Genomic DNA, 13,728 nt, shown 5'->3' with positions numbered 1-13,728 from the left:
ACATTTTATCTACAATCCAATACATGACTTTTGACTGACAAAAAAGTACTTTATTCCTTTATTTCAAATATTTAAAGTTTAAATTTCAGTCACTAATAACGAAACTTGAACTTTTGAAAAGAAAATTTGACTGATTCCATTCAACAGTACTTTATAAGAAAAATTAGATTTTTTTCGTTGAAAAAAAACATTATCTGTTCTTTTATTGAGTACATACAGAGTTTTATATTTTAAAAACTCCAATGTTTTGGATGATATACGGTTATTTATAATGTAATACGGTATTTAAAAAAAATACTTTAATTTATTAAACAAACACTGCATACATAAAAAGCCGTCTAAATACTAAGCCGTAGTTTCTGTCATTGTATTGTTTTCATAAGGCTTATAGCTAAAAACAAATTTAATTTTAAGAAAGCTTGAATGAAAGACAAAAGTTAAAAAGCTAACAAACATGCTTTAAATTCAAAATGTATATCAAGAGACTTACGTTTTGTGTATTTTAGTTTGTTTATATTAAAACATATAGGTACTTATAAAACTAACCAAAGTACTGCAGTACAAAATACAAGCTGCGTTAATTATTCTTTGCAAAATGCAGTATATGTTTTAACTACGTTATATTGTAGACTTATGAATTGAAATAAATTTGACCGATTTTATCATTTCGTACTAAAATTGCAACCGTAAAATTTGCTGCTATAAAACTTTAGTTTTTGCTTTAAACTTATTTGACATTAGTCATAGTAAGTATCACGGAAGATTAAAAATTATCTTATGGTGTATGCACTGATATATGAAAGTCTATATTTAGCTTAGAACTAACAACTGAAATATAAACGTTAATAATATTAAAAAACTAAACTTTAACAAATCAACATAAGAATGGTTATATAGAATTTGGTTTTTGTTCATTTAGAAACATAATAATACATTTTTTATTTCAAGTTCGAGTTAGAAAAAAATATTATCGAAAGTTCAGAAAACGAAAATCTTACGTGACGAAACAGTTTCTTGGATTAAGCAGTGCTATTGTAACTACTAAAAATTTAATTTAAGTACAAAGCTTTATTCATTACTAGACGTTCGCTCTCAGAAACGGTTAACAATGGATAGAATTCAAAAATTTAGATACTTTAAAATTAATTTTGTATGAAATGAAAACAGAATATCTCAGTTATTTAAATCAAAATTTAAATTACAAAATTGTGGATTAGGCTGACATCATTATTTTATCGAAGCAAAAAAATGGTTTTCAAACAAACTGATATATCTTTTCTAATTTTAAAACCTATTAATTAGCTTAAGCTTGTAAATAAAAAAACAATTAAAATATTTATATTAGTTTTCATTTTTTATTAAAATAACAACTAAAACGTTATTATCTAGAAAAAGTTTTAATAAAGAAATTAGAAGAACTGATGAAATGCTTAAAGTTACACTCTAAGCTAAATTATGTGAAACACAATTTCAAAAGCTAAAATCAAAAGTAAAAAGTAAAAAATGAAATAGAAATATCCTACTATAAAATCTATATACTACAACGTGTATAGCTTCATAATAGAATGTAATAAACGAATAAAATAACCAAAATCTGCATGTACCTACATACTTTATGGTTGTTTAATTTAAGAAAAAATAGCTCATGTACTTATTAGCTTTGAGTATCCTAATAAAGATTATTATTTTGCATAACTTCTGACTTTATTGTCAATCAAAGTTTTGAAATAAACACATTTAGTTCTCAAAATAGCACGGCTAGCAACTGAAATTAACTCAAAAACAACAAAGCAAAATAAATAAAGTGCAACTCTTGAAAAAATTAGTAAAGTAACAGAATATTACAAAATTAAAAATAAACATTTTAAAAATTCTAAATAAGTATTTAGAAGAGCCGTTAAGTTCTAAAAGATTATATGTAACGACTTTAAGCCTAAACAATACTATATTTAATTTTGGTAAGGAGTTAAATTCAAACTGTTGTTTATTTGATATGTATCTGTAAATGCATATTAAATTCAAAATTTGTAAAAAAAATTTAATGTGAAACTTGATAATTAACTAATCAAAACTGTTCATTCATGCGTAAGACCATATTTCAAACAAGCAGCCAGCGGAGTGCATCCTGAAGAAGATGCTCAGCGGCCTGCATATCATCAGTATGGTCGTCCAAACCTCCTTTCCGAAGAAAACCGACCTGAGGTGTAAAAATAAATACATTTATAAGTTTTGATATATATGAATTAATCATTTCTGTAAGTTTGTAGATGATCTAGCAAGCTAAATTTTATTTATTATGTTTGGGTATCGAAAATCTTTCGAAGAAAACCGACCTGAATTATTAAAAATTACTTAAAAAAGTAAGAAGGATAGCAGTTTTTTACGAGTTGTAAAGCAATAACTTTTATAATTTTATAGACTTACAAAAAAGCTAAATTTTGTTTATTGCAAGTAGTAGTTGCTAGTAGTAAAAATTACTAAAATTTATTATACTAAAAAAGAAAACCGACTGGTAGCCGTTCAACTGGAACGCAGTGCCTTCCAACGACTGAACGATCCACAAGCACACGTTGGTGAGGATGAGAAACATGAGAACATTCCTCAGTTGTAATCTGGGTTCGTCCGGGGTGGCGACGGTGGCTTCCGACATCACTGAGGACGTTGAGGTAGAGTTTCGCTTCCTAGTTGTTGAACCCCGCTTGATGTAGAAGTTGGCTGACATGCGTCTGATCCTCCTCAGAATCCCGACATTCCTTTTCTCCCTCACCTGATCCTGGTTGTTTTCTCTTTGGTTGTTTGCTTCGTCTACGACTGCTCCTTCAAAAGCGAACTTCAACCTCTCCGATCCCTCCGTTGCAGTTTCCCCTTCTTCGAAAATCACGTCGCCCACGCCTCCGGCGACCGACGAAATCGAGTTCTTTGCACTGTCAAAATTTATTTCGCTCTGTTTATTTTAACACGTTAGTTTCTTTATACAGCTACTTATATAAGAACTCGGGCGAATGTTTTTGTGACGTCATACTTCGCTGGACAGTAGAGTCATGCGAGCGGCAGTAACTGAGACTGATGATTTATTTTAACTTTCATATAAAAAAGTAGTTATGACTTATTAAGTTAATTATAAAGTTTTTTAATTTGAGTTTATTACACATTAACAAAAATTAGCTTAAAAAATATATATACAAAAAGTTGTTATGTGTAATTAAATAAAACTTCGATGTTACCTGCTTTCTCTAAAATATTTTAGTCTTTTCTTAGGTTTGTAATGGGGATGATGGCACAGATTTATTACTGGTTCTCGTTCCAATCCAAATATTATCATTGCAAGCTGAAATATACATGTTTTGTGAGTGCTAGTTTAGAAACGTAAATAAAAAGAAGAAGTCTAACGATCTCCCTTTACTACTTTACTAAACCACAAAAGTTACAAACCCTATTAAAATTATACTAAAAATAAATGTGAAAAAATAGGTTAGTTTGTTTCGTTTTTAAGCTGTAAATATTATGGAAAATTAGATAACTAGAAAATGTAACACTAAAGTTTTACTCTTTAAGACGTTGCCTTAAGTTCTTAACTAATTAAAAAACCTTATTAATTGAACCAAGGACAATATTTTTAACTAAGTTAATCTGAAACAAAATGAAACTGTTACAAACCTGAATGCAACACTGTATGGTATCAACTAATGGTTGTATTATTGTAACTGGTCTTGCGTATCCCTGATCTTCAATTCCCGCGAAATTTACCAACAATGTGAAGCAGTTGAGTATGAAGGGACCTATGATGCAGATGAACAGAAGGACCTGTTTGGTTTAGAAAATGCTTTAAAGCATTCAACATCTTAGTATAAACCACTTTACAAACTTGTCAAACTATTTTAAAGTTCTAATCTAAAGTAAAACTGTGTAAGTTTTCATTCATGTATGTATTCATGTAAGTAATCATGATAAAAAATAGGACCTAAGTATCCAGATATTTATACAGACAATAAATATTAAAAACAATACCTATGATAGAATGCTATACACCTAAGTGTAAAACATTTTAAGATTTTTTTAATAAAATTCTAAGTTCTGTATAAAACTTTAAAAGTTTCATACAATTTTCAAATTCTTCTAGAAGCTTGCATGTCTTAAAACGACAAAAAGTTATTATTAACATAAAGTATAACATAACTAACCACATCTAAGGCTAATGGATCCTCTGTAGGTCTTCGAATAATGGCAAAATAGTAGAATGACATCACACATGCAACCAACATCAATAATTCCACGACAAGCTGTAAAAGATGTTTTTATTAAGTAGCTATTAAACTTAAAAAGTTGAAGAATCATATATGTTTATAACATATATATGCAACAGGTTTCTATTTATTTAAAAATATTCAGCAGTTAAAACTGTCATTGTTTCGGTATAGCTCTAAAAAGTAAGCTTTACAATTTTCGAAAACAATTTAAAACAGTTTTGTTCTTACATATTTTTAGGAAAATTTTAGGAGAAGCTACATATTTTGAAAAAAAAGAGCTGTTTTTTAATCAGTTCCTTATGAAATAGTTTTATAATTAAAACAAAACACCATCTTAAGTCATATCATAATGCATAATTCGTAATTCACATAGTCTGAATAGTTTGTATGCATAAGTTAGTACAACAAACATCACTAACAAAGTAGCCCTGATGAACAGAAACGAAGCTCATGTTCATCTGATCAGTGTAATTGAAATTATCAAAATTGTATCCAGCTGGGGGAGTCCCTAAAAGAATGATAATAACAACCGTAACTATCAGGGCGAAACCTCCGATTCCCGCTCCTGTGGTGCGTAAAAAATAATAACAGTGTTATCCTAAGTAATATTGAAGATTTTGGTACACTAGTTAAAAGGTAAAAAATTGCTAGTTATAAAATACTATCGTTGCGTTTTTATTTTAAAGCAAGTAGTAAGTTTTTAGCAGTTTATTACAAAGAAACATGTTATTAAAGTTGTTTTTTTCAAAGCTCATAATTTTTTAAATTATTATACTGCCTCTGTTTTTCTCACATTCAAACTAATACAATACACGATCTAAAAAACTCACGTTTAAGCAAATAACTGTATAACTATTATGAAATTTTGAAAAAACCCATCTGTATAATTATCAAAAAAGTTTCAAACATAACAAACCTATTTTATTGTTATAAACCTTTGAAAAACTAACCTGTGTAATTATTATAAAACTTGTAGCTAGGCTTCACCACGTTTTCTTGAGGCGGAGGTTTCCTACCAGCGTTGTTCCACGTGATGAACAGTAAAATCGATGCGACCAATGAGAACTCGATCATGAAAGGGAAGAGAAATTTCTCCGCAATGTGAGTGGCCTTGCAGAACTCTGTTGAGCAGTAGCATGCATCTTTCTTCGTTTCTGTTAAAATGAATAGATTAGTAAAACGATTATTGTGTTCTTATTTTTTCAAAACACACTTTTGTACGTTCTTATTAAATAGCAAACACTGAATAGCAATCAGTAAATAGTTTCCCGTAATTTTACAGTAGGGAAACAACACTGTAGGCATCTAGTTTCTATATAACAAAAGTATATTTAATTTTATTTTTAAATAGTTAACAAGCACTAATAAGAAAAACTAAATAGCTTTTTAAGTATTTTAACACATTAAAATATAACTGTAAGCATATAGTTTTTACATAATAAAAATACTTTTCTAAAAAATAAATATATCTTAAAATGTGGAAACTTTTATTTTATTCAAATAAACTAGAACTTTAAAAACGTTTTGGTTTAGATAAAGCTTTATTAAAGTGGTTCATGCAACAACAAAAATTAAAATAATTATAACAAACATAATGATTAATTATAGCGTAAGTCAAAATTTGTATTCAAGTAGTAATTGATTTATCATTATCGTTCAGTAAATCACATATGCAAAATTTGTGTTAATTACTTGAAGCCGAGGTTTTTTATCTTATGTTTTCTTTCAACCGAAAGAAAAAGTTTGTTCAATAACTTCATAAAAGTTTCTCAAATAAATAAATTTTTTCATTGCTTGTTGTATATCAAATAAAGTAAATTGATTTTTATCGTTTGTCTAAAAATGTTTTAAATGAAAGAAAAATTTTCTTGCACATTATTCTGTAAAAATAAACATGATAAAAATTATTCAATTAAAGTTTAATTTATGTAATGAAATCTTTATTTTTGTATTCGAAATCATCATTAAAATAATCGTCTTCATCAATTTATTCGTATACTAAAAATTAGAACGAAAAAAGTTAATATAAAAAATCATGTGTTTTTGTTAAGTATTGTAGAAAACTAAAACAAAAACTAGACTGATCGCAGTTAAAAATAATACACATGACCTAAAAATAAAATCGGCTGAACAAAGTGTTTTATAGCGTTGTATTCCTTTTTCTTAAATAAAAACATAAGTCTTGATAAAATTGAAAATTAGTTTACAATATACTTATAAAGTATAAATACAAACTGAGCAAACATCATTGTTAGGTTACTTCTATATTTAAGAAACGTGTCAAAGTGTTCGAAGTTCAAAGCTTTTTCTATAAAGGTATTTAACTGGGTTGTCTTATAACTTTTCCTTAATTAAACAACTTAAAAATTTAAGCTATATGTTTTAAGTATAAAATGATACTTGATTTACTATTAAAACTACAAACACATAGTAACAACAGTTTGTTCAAAACAACTTAGCTTTTTTAAACTGTTTTAAACCTATAGTTAAGATAACTTGTCAATAAAACTAACTTCCATGAGAATACTGCTGTTGTTCCAATGCAATTATAGTTTCATCTACAATTGCAGCTAACCAACTTGATAAATTTGTTGCTATCACTATCATTAACCCCATTCTAAAATAGTATTTGTGTAATCATAGTTAATAATGATACACGTTAGATAATTATTACATGATTAAAAGTTTGCATGTTAATTCTGATTAAGATGATGAAAATGTAATATGTATATTGTAGTGATCAGAAAATAATTTAGCAATAAATTAGTGAAATAAATCTTTTTTTGTTTTAAATTCTGTAAACGTGCTTAATTGAATTCAAAATAATGTACGACATTAAATCGTTTCTTAAATACAAACTAATAAACAATCTCAAAACAAAAAAGTTTAATCAGCCTAGTTCAACAAACATTCTTTTTGAATTAGATTTTATTCAACTGATGATCTTGTTTCAAGGTTCAAGCGAGTGAAACATCGTATTGTTAATAAAAGTTAAACTTTTGAATAGTTCAACAAACAGTAAATAATAAAAATATAGCACTACGTCATCGAAAACATTTTTTAAACGTTTATAAAAAACTGTAACAAAAGATCAAAATATTTTGATAATTTGTTTTCATAAACAGCAAACTTCAAACAACCTAGTGCCACCCGAACAGTGTGTGATGAAAACTTTTGCGTATTTGAACAAGTACATCACTTGAAGCATGACGAAAGTTCCGTGGAAGAAATACTTGGCCGCCTTGATCTGCTGTCCATGACAATGTTCGAGATCAACGTAGAACTGCGCTATGAACAATAATGAGTCTTTCAATACAATTGCCATCGCGAATAATGCTATTAGTCCTGGAAAAAATAGTTACTAAATAGTCTGAAGTTAGATACAGCAATTTTAAAAGTATTCAAAACTAGTAACTTGTATTTAAAACTGATGTTAGTCTTTAAATATGTTAATGTATTTTGGTTTGTTGTTCAAGTTTAGTGCGTACTCATAACTGCTTTAGTTTTTAAATACAACTAAAGAAAAAATAAGTTTTATTGTAAAATTAAGTTAACTATATTTGAATTAGTCCGTCATTTTACAAAATTAAACGTAATTATGATTTGCTAAAAGTTAGAAACACGAATTATGTTTTAAAAATAAATTTTAGTATTTCATTATTTATTACCAATTTTTGTTACAATAAGTTGAACTGATATATTTTTTTTTGAATTATATTTACATTTGACTATCCATTTTCAAATGTTTTAAACAAAGTAAAAGATATTTTATCAATAATTTCAAACAAACCTTTAATCCACCTATTACTACTACGAGTGGACCTGGAGTGAGTGATCATTTCTTTTTTGAAGTAGTGTCCATACAAGTAACTACCAATAATAAACAAGTCGCTCATAACGTACAAGATCAATATGTAAACATCTTCTACGGTCTTGTTCAACTGTTTTTGATTTTTAAATTTGTTAAACAATGTTATTTAATTACTGTGTAAAATGAAAAAGTTCTTCTTATTAGTTGTAACTAGTATTTAAAGCTAAAACATAAAATATATTAAACGGAAACTAAAATCGCTTTTATGTTGATGTACAACTTATATCGAAGAAAATTAATAAAACTTTACAAAATAACTAATTAATTTAGTCAAAAAAGATTTTTCTAGCATTTCAAAATTTATTAAAGAAAATTCTGCTTTATTCTCTTCGAAGCTACAGTGCGGAAACACTAATTAATTACTGTTTTAATTCATAAGTTTTTTTCTAGAATTTATATGTATTTTTTATTATTTATCTTTTACTTACAATTTGGGTCCATATACCAATAAAAAAACTATTAAGAATTATAATTATTTATACTATAGTATATTTAATAAGTACATATCATAGTTAATTACATTATAAACTTATTTTTTTCTTTTTTCTTTTCGATGTAAAAACTATAGACATATATTTTGCTGCTTACGTATATGGGGTTTATAAAACTTTTTTTTAAAAAATCCTAAAGTATAAAGTCATTTATAAAGTATAACAATAAAAATTTAATGTTTGAAAAACAAACTCATTTAAATACATTTCTCAGTATTTAGAAAGGCTGCATTTTAAAAGTAGGTGTTGTTTATAAAAGAACTTTAACATAACTTAACTATTTTATGTATTTATGTCATACGTAATAGAATTCGACGAAATAAACTTGTTTTTAAAATATTCATTATGGGCCTAATGAGTTTATTTAACATGTAAAACTGTCATTTAAACAAACAACCTCATACTACCCAATTTTTAAAAAACTTAAAAATGTTTTTGTAGTATTACTATAACTATTTTTTTCGCTCTTCGCCTACGCAAAACATATTTAACGTATAACTAAATAAAACTATAATAGTATTTTAATGATTGGTTGTTGAAAATAAGTTTGAGTTATTACAAAAGCGTGGAAAATATCAAAGCCTAAGGGGATTTAATAAGTCGTTTTATTTTACTTTACGGTTTAAAATCAAATAAAAGTTTAATACTTTATTAGTTTTGTTTACAAAAGTTTAATTTAGTTTGAAATAAGATTCTTTACTTCATCTATTAAGGTTTTTTTACGTTTATCAAACAATTATAAATTCATAACTGTTATTACGTAAATGCAAATAATTAAAATTTTTATAAATGTTGAAACTATTCTTGTATATACGCCCACTACACACCTCCCTACAACTTTTCTTATAAACGATCTTAAAATATTTCAATATACAACATCGCAAGTGCGTTTACTTTGCTGATGTGTATTGTCAGAAAAATTAATGTCACTTAAGATGTACTGTGTACTTTTTATTCCAAGTAGTTACCGTGAAGTTGAAAAGGGTATTAATTTAATTAATTTATTTAATATGTCGAGCTTTAGGTATAAGTATCTTAAACTTTTGTATAAAATACAAAAAGTATGTTTAATTGTTTTATTTCTTGGCTGACTTATAAGAAAAAATATAAAAGTGATATACAAAAACCACAGTTAGTTTTACTTTTTTTTTTTTAGTAATCATATTTTGTCTGCAAGGTTTTATATAGAGTAAGTTTGGAATATATTTAGCTAATTAAAATGTTGTTAAGAAAATTCATATGTTTTAAATGCTTAAAAAAACTTCTTGGAAAAAACTTCTGGTTTTATATATTTAACGTTGCCAATAGATCCTTAATTTTGCTCAAGATTTAAAAGTTAGTAACATTTTGCTAATTATAAACAAAGTCATTCTCACCTTATCACTGAGTGCAGACGATAACTTTATTACCATCGTCATGACAATTATCACCATGGCAACAAGACCCGAGGACAGCCTAATTGCCCCGTGTATTTTGGTGGTGTGGACCAATTGATCACTTTTGTGCTTCGGTTTATTTACAAATTCCAGAATGTCCCCATTTTTCGATTGCTGATCTGGTTTATTTGAAATGATTTTTAAAAAGATTTGCAGCTTTTACAAAAATTATGAACATTTTCCTCAGAACAAAAACAAAACTTCAAAAGTGTAAAACAATTTAAGCTGTAATGTATTTCTGTCTGTCTACTTGTTGAACGCCCTGCTATAAGTTTAAGCAATAAAATTTTTATTTAAAATTAATCTTAAGCTTTTAAACTATTATTGTGTTTATAAAACGATTATTATAAAAGAACTGTAGATATAATTACGTACAAAAATTTACGTAAGCTCATTATACAACACTAATAATCTTTCAGGTGGGTTTAACAAAAAATAAATAAAAATATGCCTTAACTATCGAATGTTTGGTATTGTGTTAGATATAATAAAATTAACCATAGAAACTAAAAAAGATAATTAGAACGTTTAGAACAATATAAATTTTTTTAGAATTATTTTGATATTTTCAATCGTTTTGACGTAGTTAAATTTTGTAAAAATTAAATAAGTTTAATTACAGTAAAGGTAATTATGAATAACAAATTCGAACTAAAACTTAATCATCAACTAGGTCGCAATAAAAGATCTAAAATTACACTTAACATTTTAAATAATTCATTTTTGTTCTAATTATCATTTTTTGAGTTTTTATGATTAATTTGATTATTTTTATTTTGTTTGTTAGGCATCTATCGGTTTTTAAGCTTTTAAAAAATTACTTTTAAACAAAATTACTTTTCAAATTTTTAATATTTAGGTAACTTCGAAAATTCTGATTGTTGTTTACTTAGTTTACATTTATTTGTTTACTTTTTTTGTTAACTTTGAAACAACAATTTGATTAAAAAACAAGAAAGTAAGTTTTTATAATTAGAACGAATTTATTCTTAATTTAAATAAAATCTTTGTTATATACGTAAGAACTTTTTACGGAAGTTATCTTTACAAACCTTAAAACCAAGTAACATTTAGTATTTCCCTCTGGTTTTACGCTGTCAAAAAATTGTCAGAAAAGTCAAATGAGGTTTTGTAATCTTAAGTTTCGCAATAACACTTTAATTCAAATTTAGATTATTTTAAACGTTAGTGGTAGCAGGAAAGTGTATAAAAAATCTCATGATTTGTGTTTTGGAATACTTAAACGTTTGCGTGAAGTTAAATACATTTTTGAACCTGAAAGAAAATTTTGAAAACTAAAAAAATTCTTAGTTACGAGTCAAAAATGTTTCTGTATCAACCTACCCTGTATCATTTAGAGATAAATGACTCCCCTTTTTAAGTTTATGACTTTAATTAATAAAATCTATTAAGGTTTAATACCGTTTGGTTGGACAATAATCTTAAGATTTAAACGAATAAAGTAATATTAAACAAATACCAACCACTTTTTACTTTGCAGAGGTCGTTGAATTCTGTTTCACCAAAAGGGTTTTTCCCTTCCTCTAAACTCACTGGGGCAGGGTCGATACCCGGGAGTCCATTTCCTGCAATCGTCTCTGCCCCGTCCATATTAATGTACATTTATTTTGCGTTACCTTAAGACAATGTTAAAAATAACTTTGTTTATACACTTGTATAAGATAGTGTTAATATATTTGCAATGATATGAAAAAGATTTTTTTATCTTAGAGTAGGATTTTAAAAGTATATTAATGTCGATTTTAATCTTTAATACTAAACTAATTGACTAAACAGACTTTTTAGAACTATGGTAAGTAATAAATATAGAGGTTAAGGGAGTTTAAGGAAACATTTTTTTTAAATAACATTGAGTTGACGTTTGATTTTATTTGAAAGCATAACTATACATAAGAAATTAAACTAAATAAACGATATAAGAAAATAGAAACTGTTTAACAAATAATTGATTCTTTGTTTTTATTTAGTTTAAAAAGTTTACAAAGATGTAAGAAAAGTATGAGTTTAAATTCCAACTAAGATTTTTTATATTGCATAGTTCTATAAACAATTTTATTTTATTAATTGTTTATGACCTAGCTATACATTAAAAATTTAAATATCAATTAATTTAAAAGTTCTTTGATGAAGAATTTTTTATAAATTCAAATTTTATACAGACAAATTTTTAATTCTTTAATTATAGGTTAGTAAAAGAAAGTAGTTTAACAGAAAATAAACTTATAGTTATGTTTACAACTTAAAAGTGTTAAATACAAATTTGCATATATGGTATTAGTTATTGATAATAACTTTATTACTAAACTTAAAAACTACTTTTGACTAAAAAAATATATTAGCAGCTAAAGTTCTAATCATTATGCATTACATCTAAACTTTATTCTAAGTATATGAAATCAGAGCTTATATAAAAACTTACGATCTCTAAAAAGAAAAAATAATAATAATCGAGACAAACATGTGCGTTTGAATTTTTTTCTGTGATTTTTTATTCTCGTGCAAAGAAACAGAGAATAAACAAGTATAAAAGGTAAGTTTTTTACTAAATATAGTATTTAATGCTTTTTTGTTGTGTTATAAATACATTTATTTCTTATGTTTATTGCACGCAAGTAATATTAAAAAGTTTAATAAATAACCGATTTATTTCTAATGGTTGTAAATAAAAACTTAAGAATGGCTGTTGAAGCTAAGCCAATCAATTAAAAAACAATTGTATACTTACAAAGCATTTTTTCATACAAAGCTGTAACCTTTAAGCTACGAAAAACTAACAATTTACTGTTTGTTGTTTATTATAAAAAAAAAACACATGAACACAGCAACATTGAAACAAAACACCAACAAAGATGGTAATAAAAGTTGGGAAGATAAAAAAAAAAAATTCTATCTCAAAAGCACATGTTGATATATTGACGCAATTTCTTTTTCGGTAAAACTAAACACCCTGAGGGGAATAAAAAAAAAATCTTTTTTTGTTTATGACTTTGTAAAATTTATAAGTAATTATAAACGTTAATTTATAATGTGCTACCCCAGTCAAATATCGTATGAACTGTTGATATGTGTTTATGTAATAAATTTTAATCGCTCTTTTTTATTCCAAATAACAACATTGTAATTGTTTTGTACAAGTAGGTTTGAAACCGCTAAGTTCCAACTCAATTGCCATCCGCACACAATTCCCACCTAGTCAAATCTGAGATCCCCTTACCGACCAAGGGTAAGGGTTAGGGGTAGTAGTAACAAAAAAAAACTAAATAAAGATAATAAAAATCCGGTGGGAATTGTAAGTATACCGAGTAGATTAACTTTAAGCCATTGTAATCAGGCCTTTTTTTGAAGCTTTGTAGTTTAGGGAACGGTATAAAAGCTTTAAAAACTATTACATCGTTTAAAGAAAGCTTTTTACAAACTCCTTAATTATGTTACAAATAACTTATGTAGTGCAAGTTTTAGAATAAACGATTTGTAAATATCAAACAGGGTCATTAAAAGAAAACGAAACATTTCTGGTCAGTTTGTTTAAGAATAATCAAACAGGTATAAAAGCCTAGTTGCAAAACATGAAAACAATTACAACATTAAATATGCTCTTAATTGCTATACTACTCATACTTTTAGTACAATAATGTAGGTTAAATAAAACTGTTACTCTTCAG

At 26.4% G+C, this 13,728-nt stretch overlaps 1 protein-coding gene across 1 annotated transcript; it reads right to left on the bottom strand.

Moving 5' to 3' along the window:
• Window positions 1–1,900: 1,900 nt before the first annotated feature.
• On the bottom strand, window positions 1,901–8,119 carry LOC145829627 (proton channel OTOP2-like). The gene is made up of 10 exons (XM_082937474.1): window positions 8,038–8,119; window positions 7,388–7,592; window positions 6,761–6,864; window positions 5,198–5,401; window positions 4,667–4,812; window positions 4,182–4,280; window positions 3,658–3,804; window positions 3,225–3,328; window positions 2,511–2,924; window positions 1,901–2,197 (listed from the first exon to the last, which is right to left on the bottom strand). The coding sequence occupies exons 1-10, from the start codon at window positions 8,084–8,086 to the stop codon at window positions 2,080–2,082; spliced, it is 1,590 nt and encodes a 529-aa protein (XP_082793600.1). The 5' UTR covers window positions 8,087–8,119; the 3' UTR covers window positions 1,901–2,079.
• Window positions 8,120–13,728: the final 5,609 nt, after the last annotated feature.

This window comes from Thalia democratica, chromosome 2, assembly GCF_965202585.1.
Source record: "Thalia democratica chromosome 2, ktThaDemo2.hap1.1, whole genome shotgun sequence".
Taxonomy (NCBI): domain Eukaryota; kingdom Metazoa; phylum Chordata; class Thaliacea; order Salpida; family Salpidae; genus Thalia; species Thalia democratica.
This window is presented reverse-complemented; position numbering and strand designations above follow the sequence as displayed.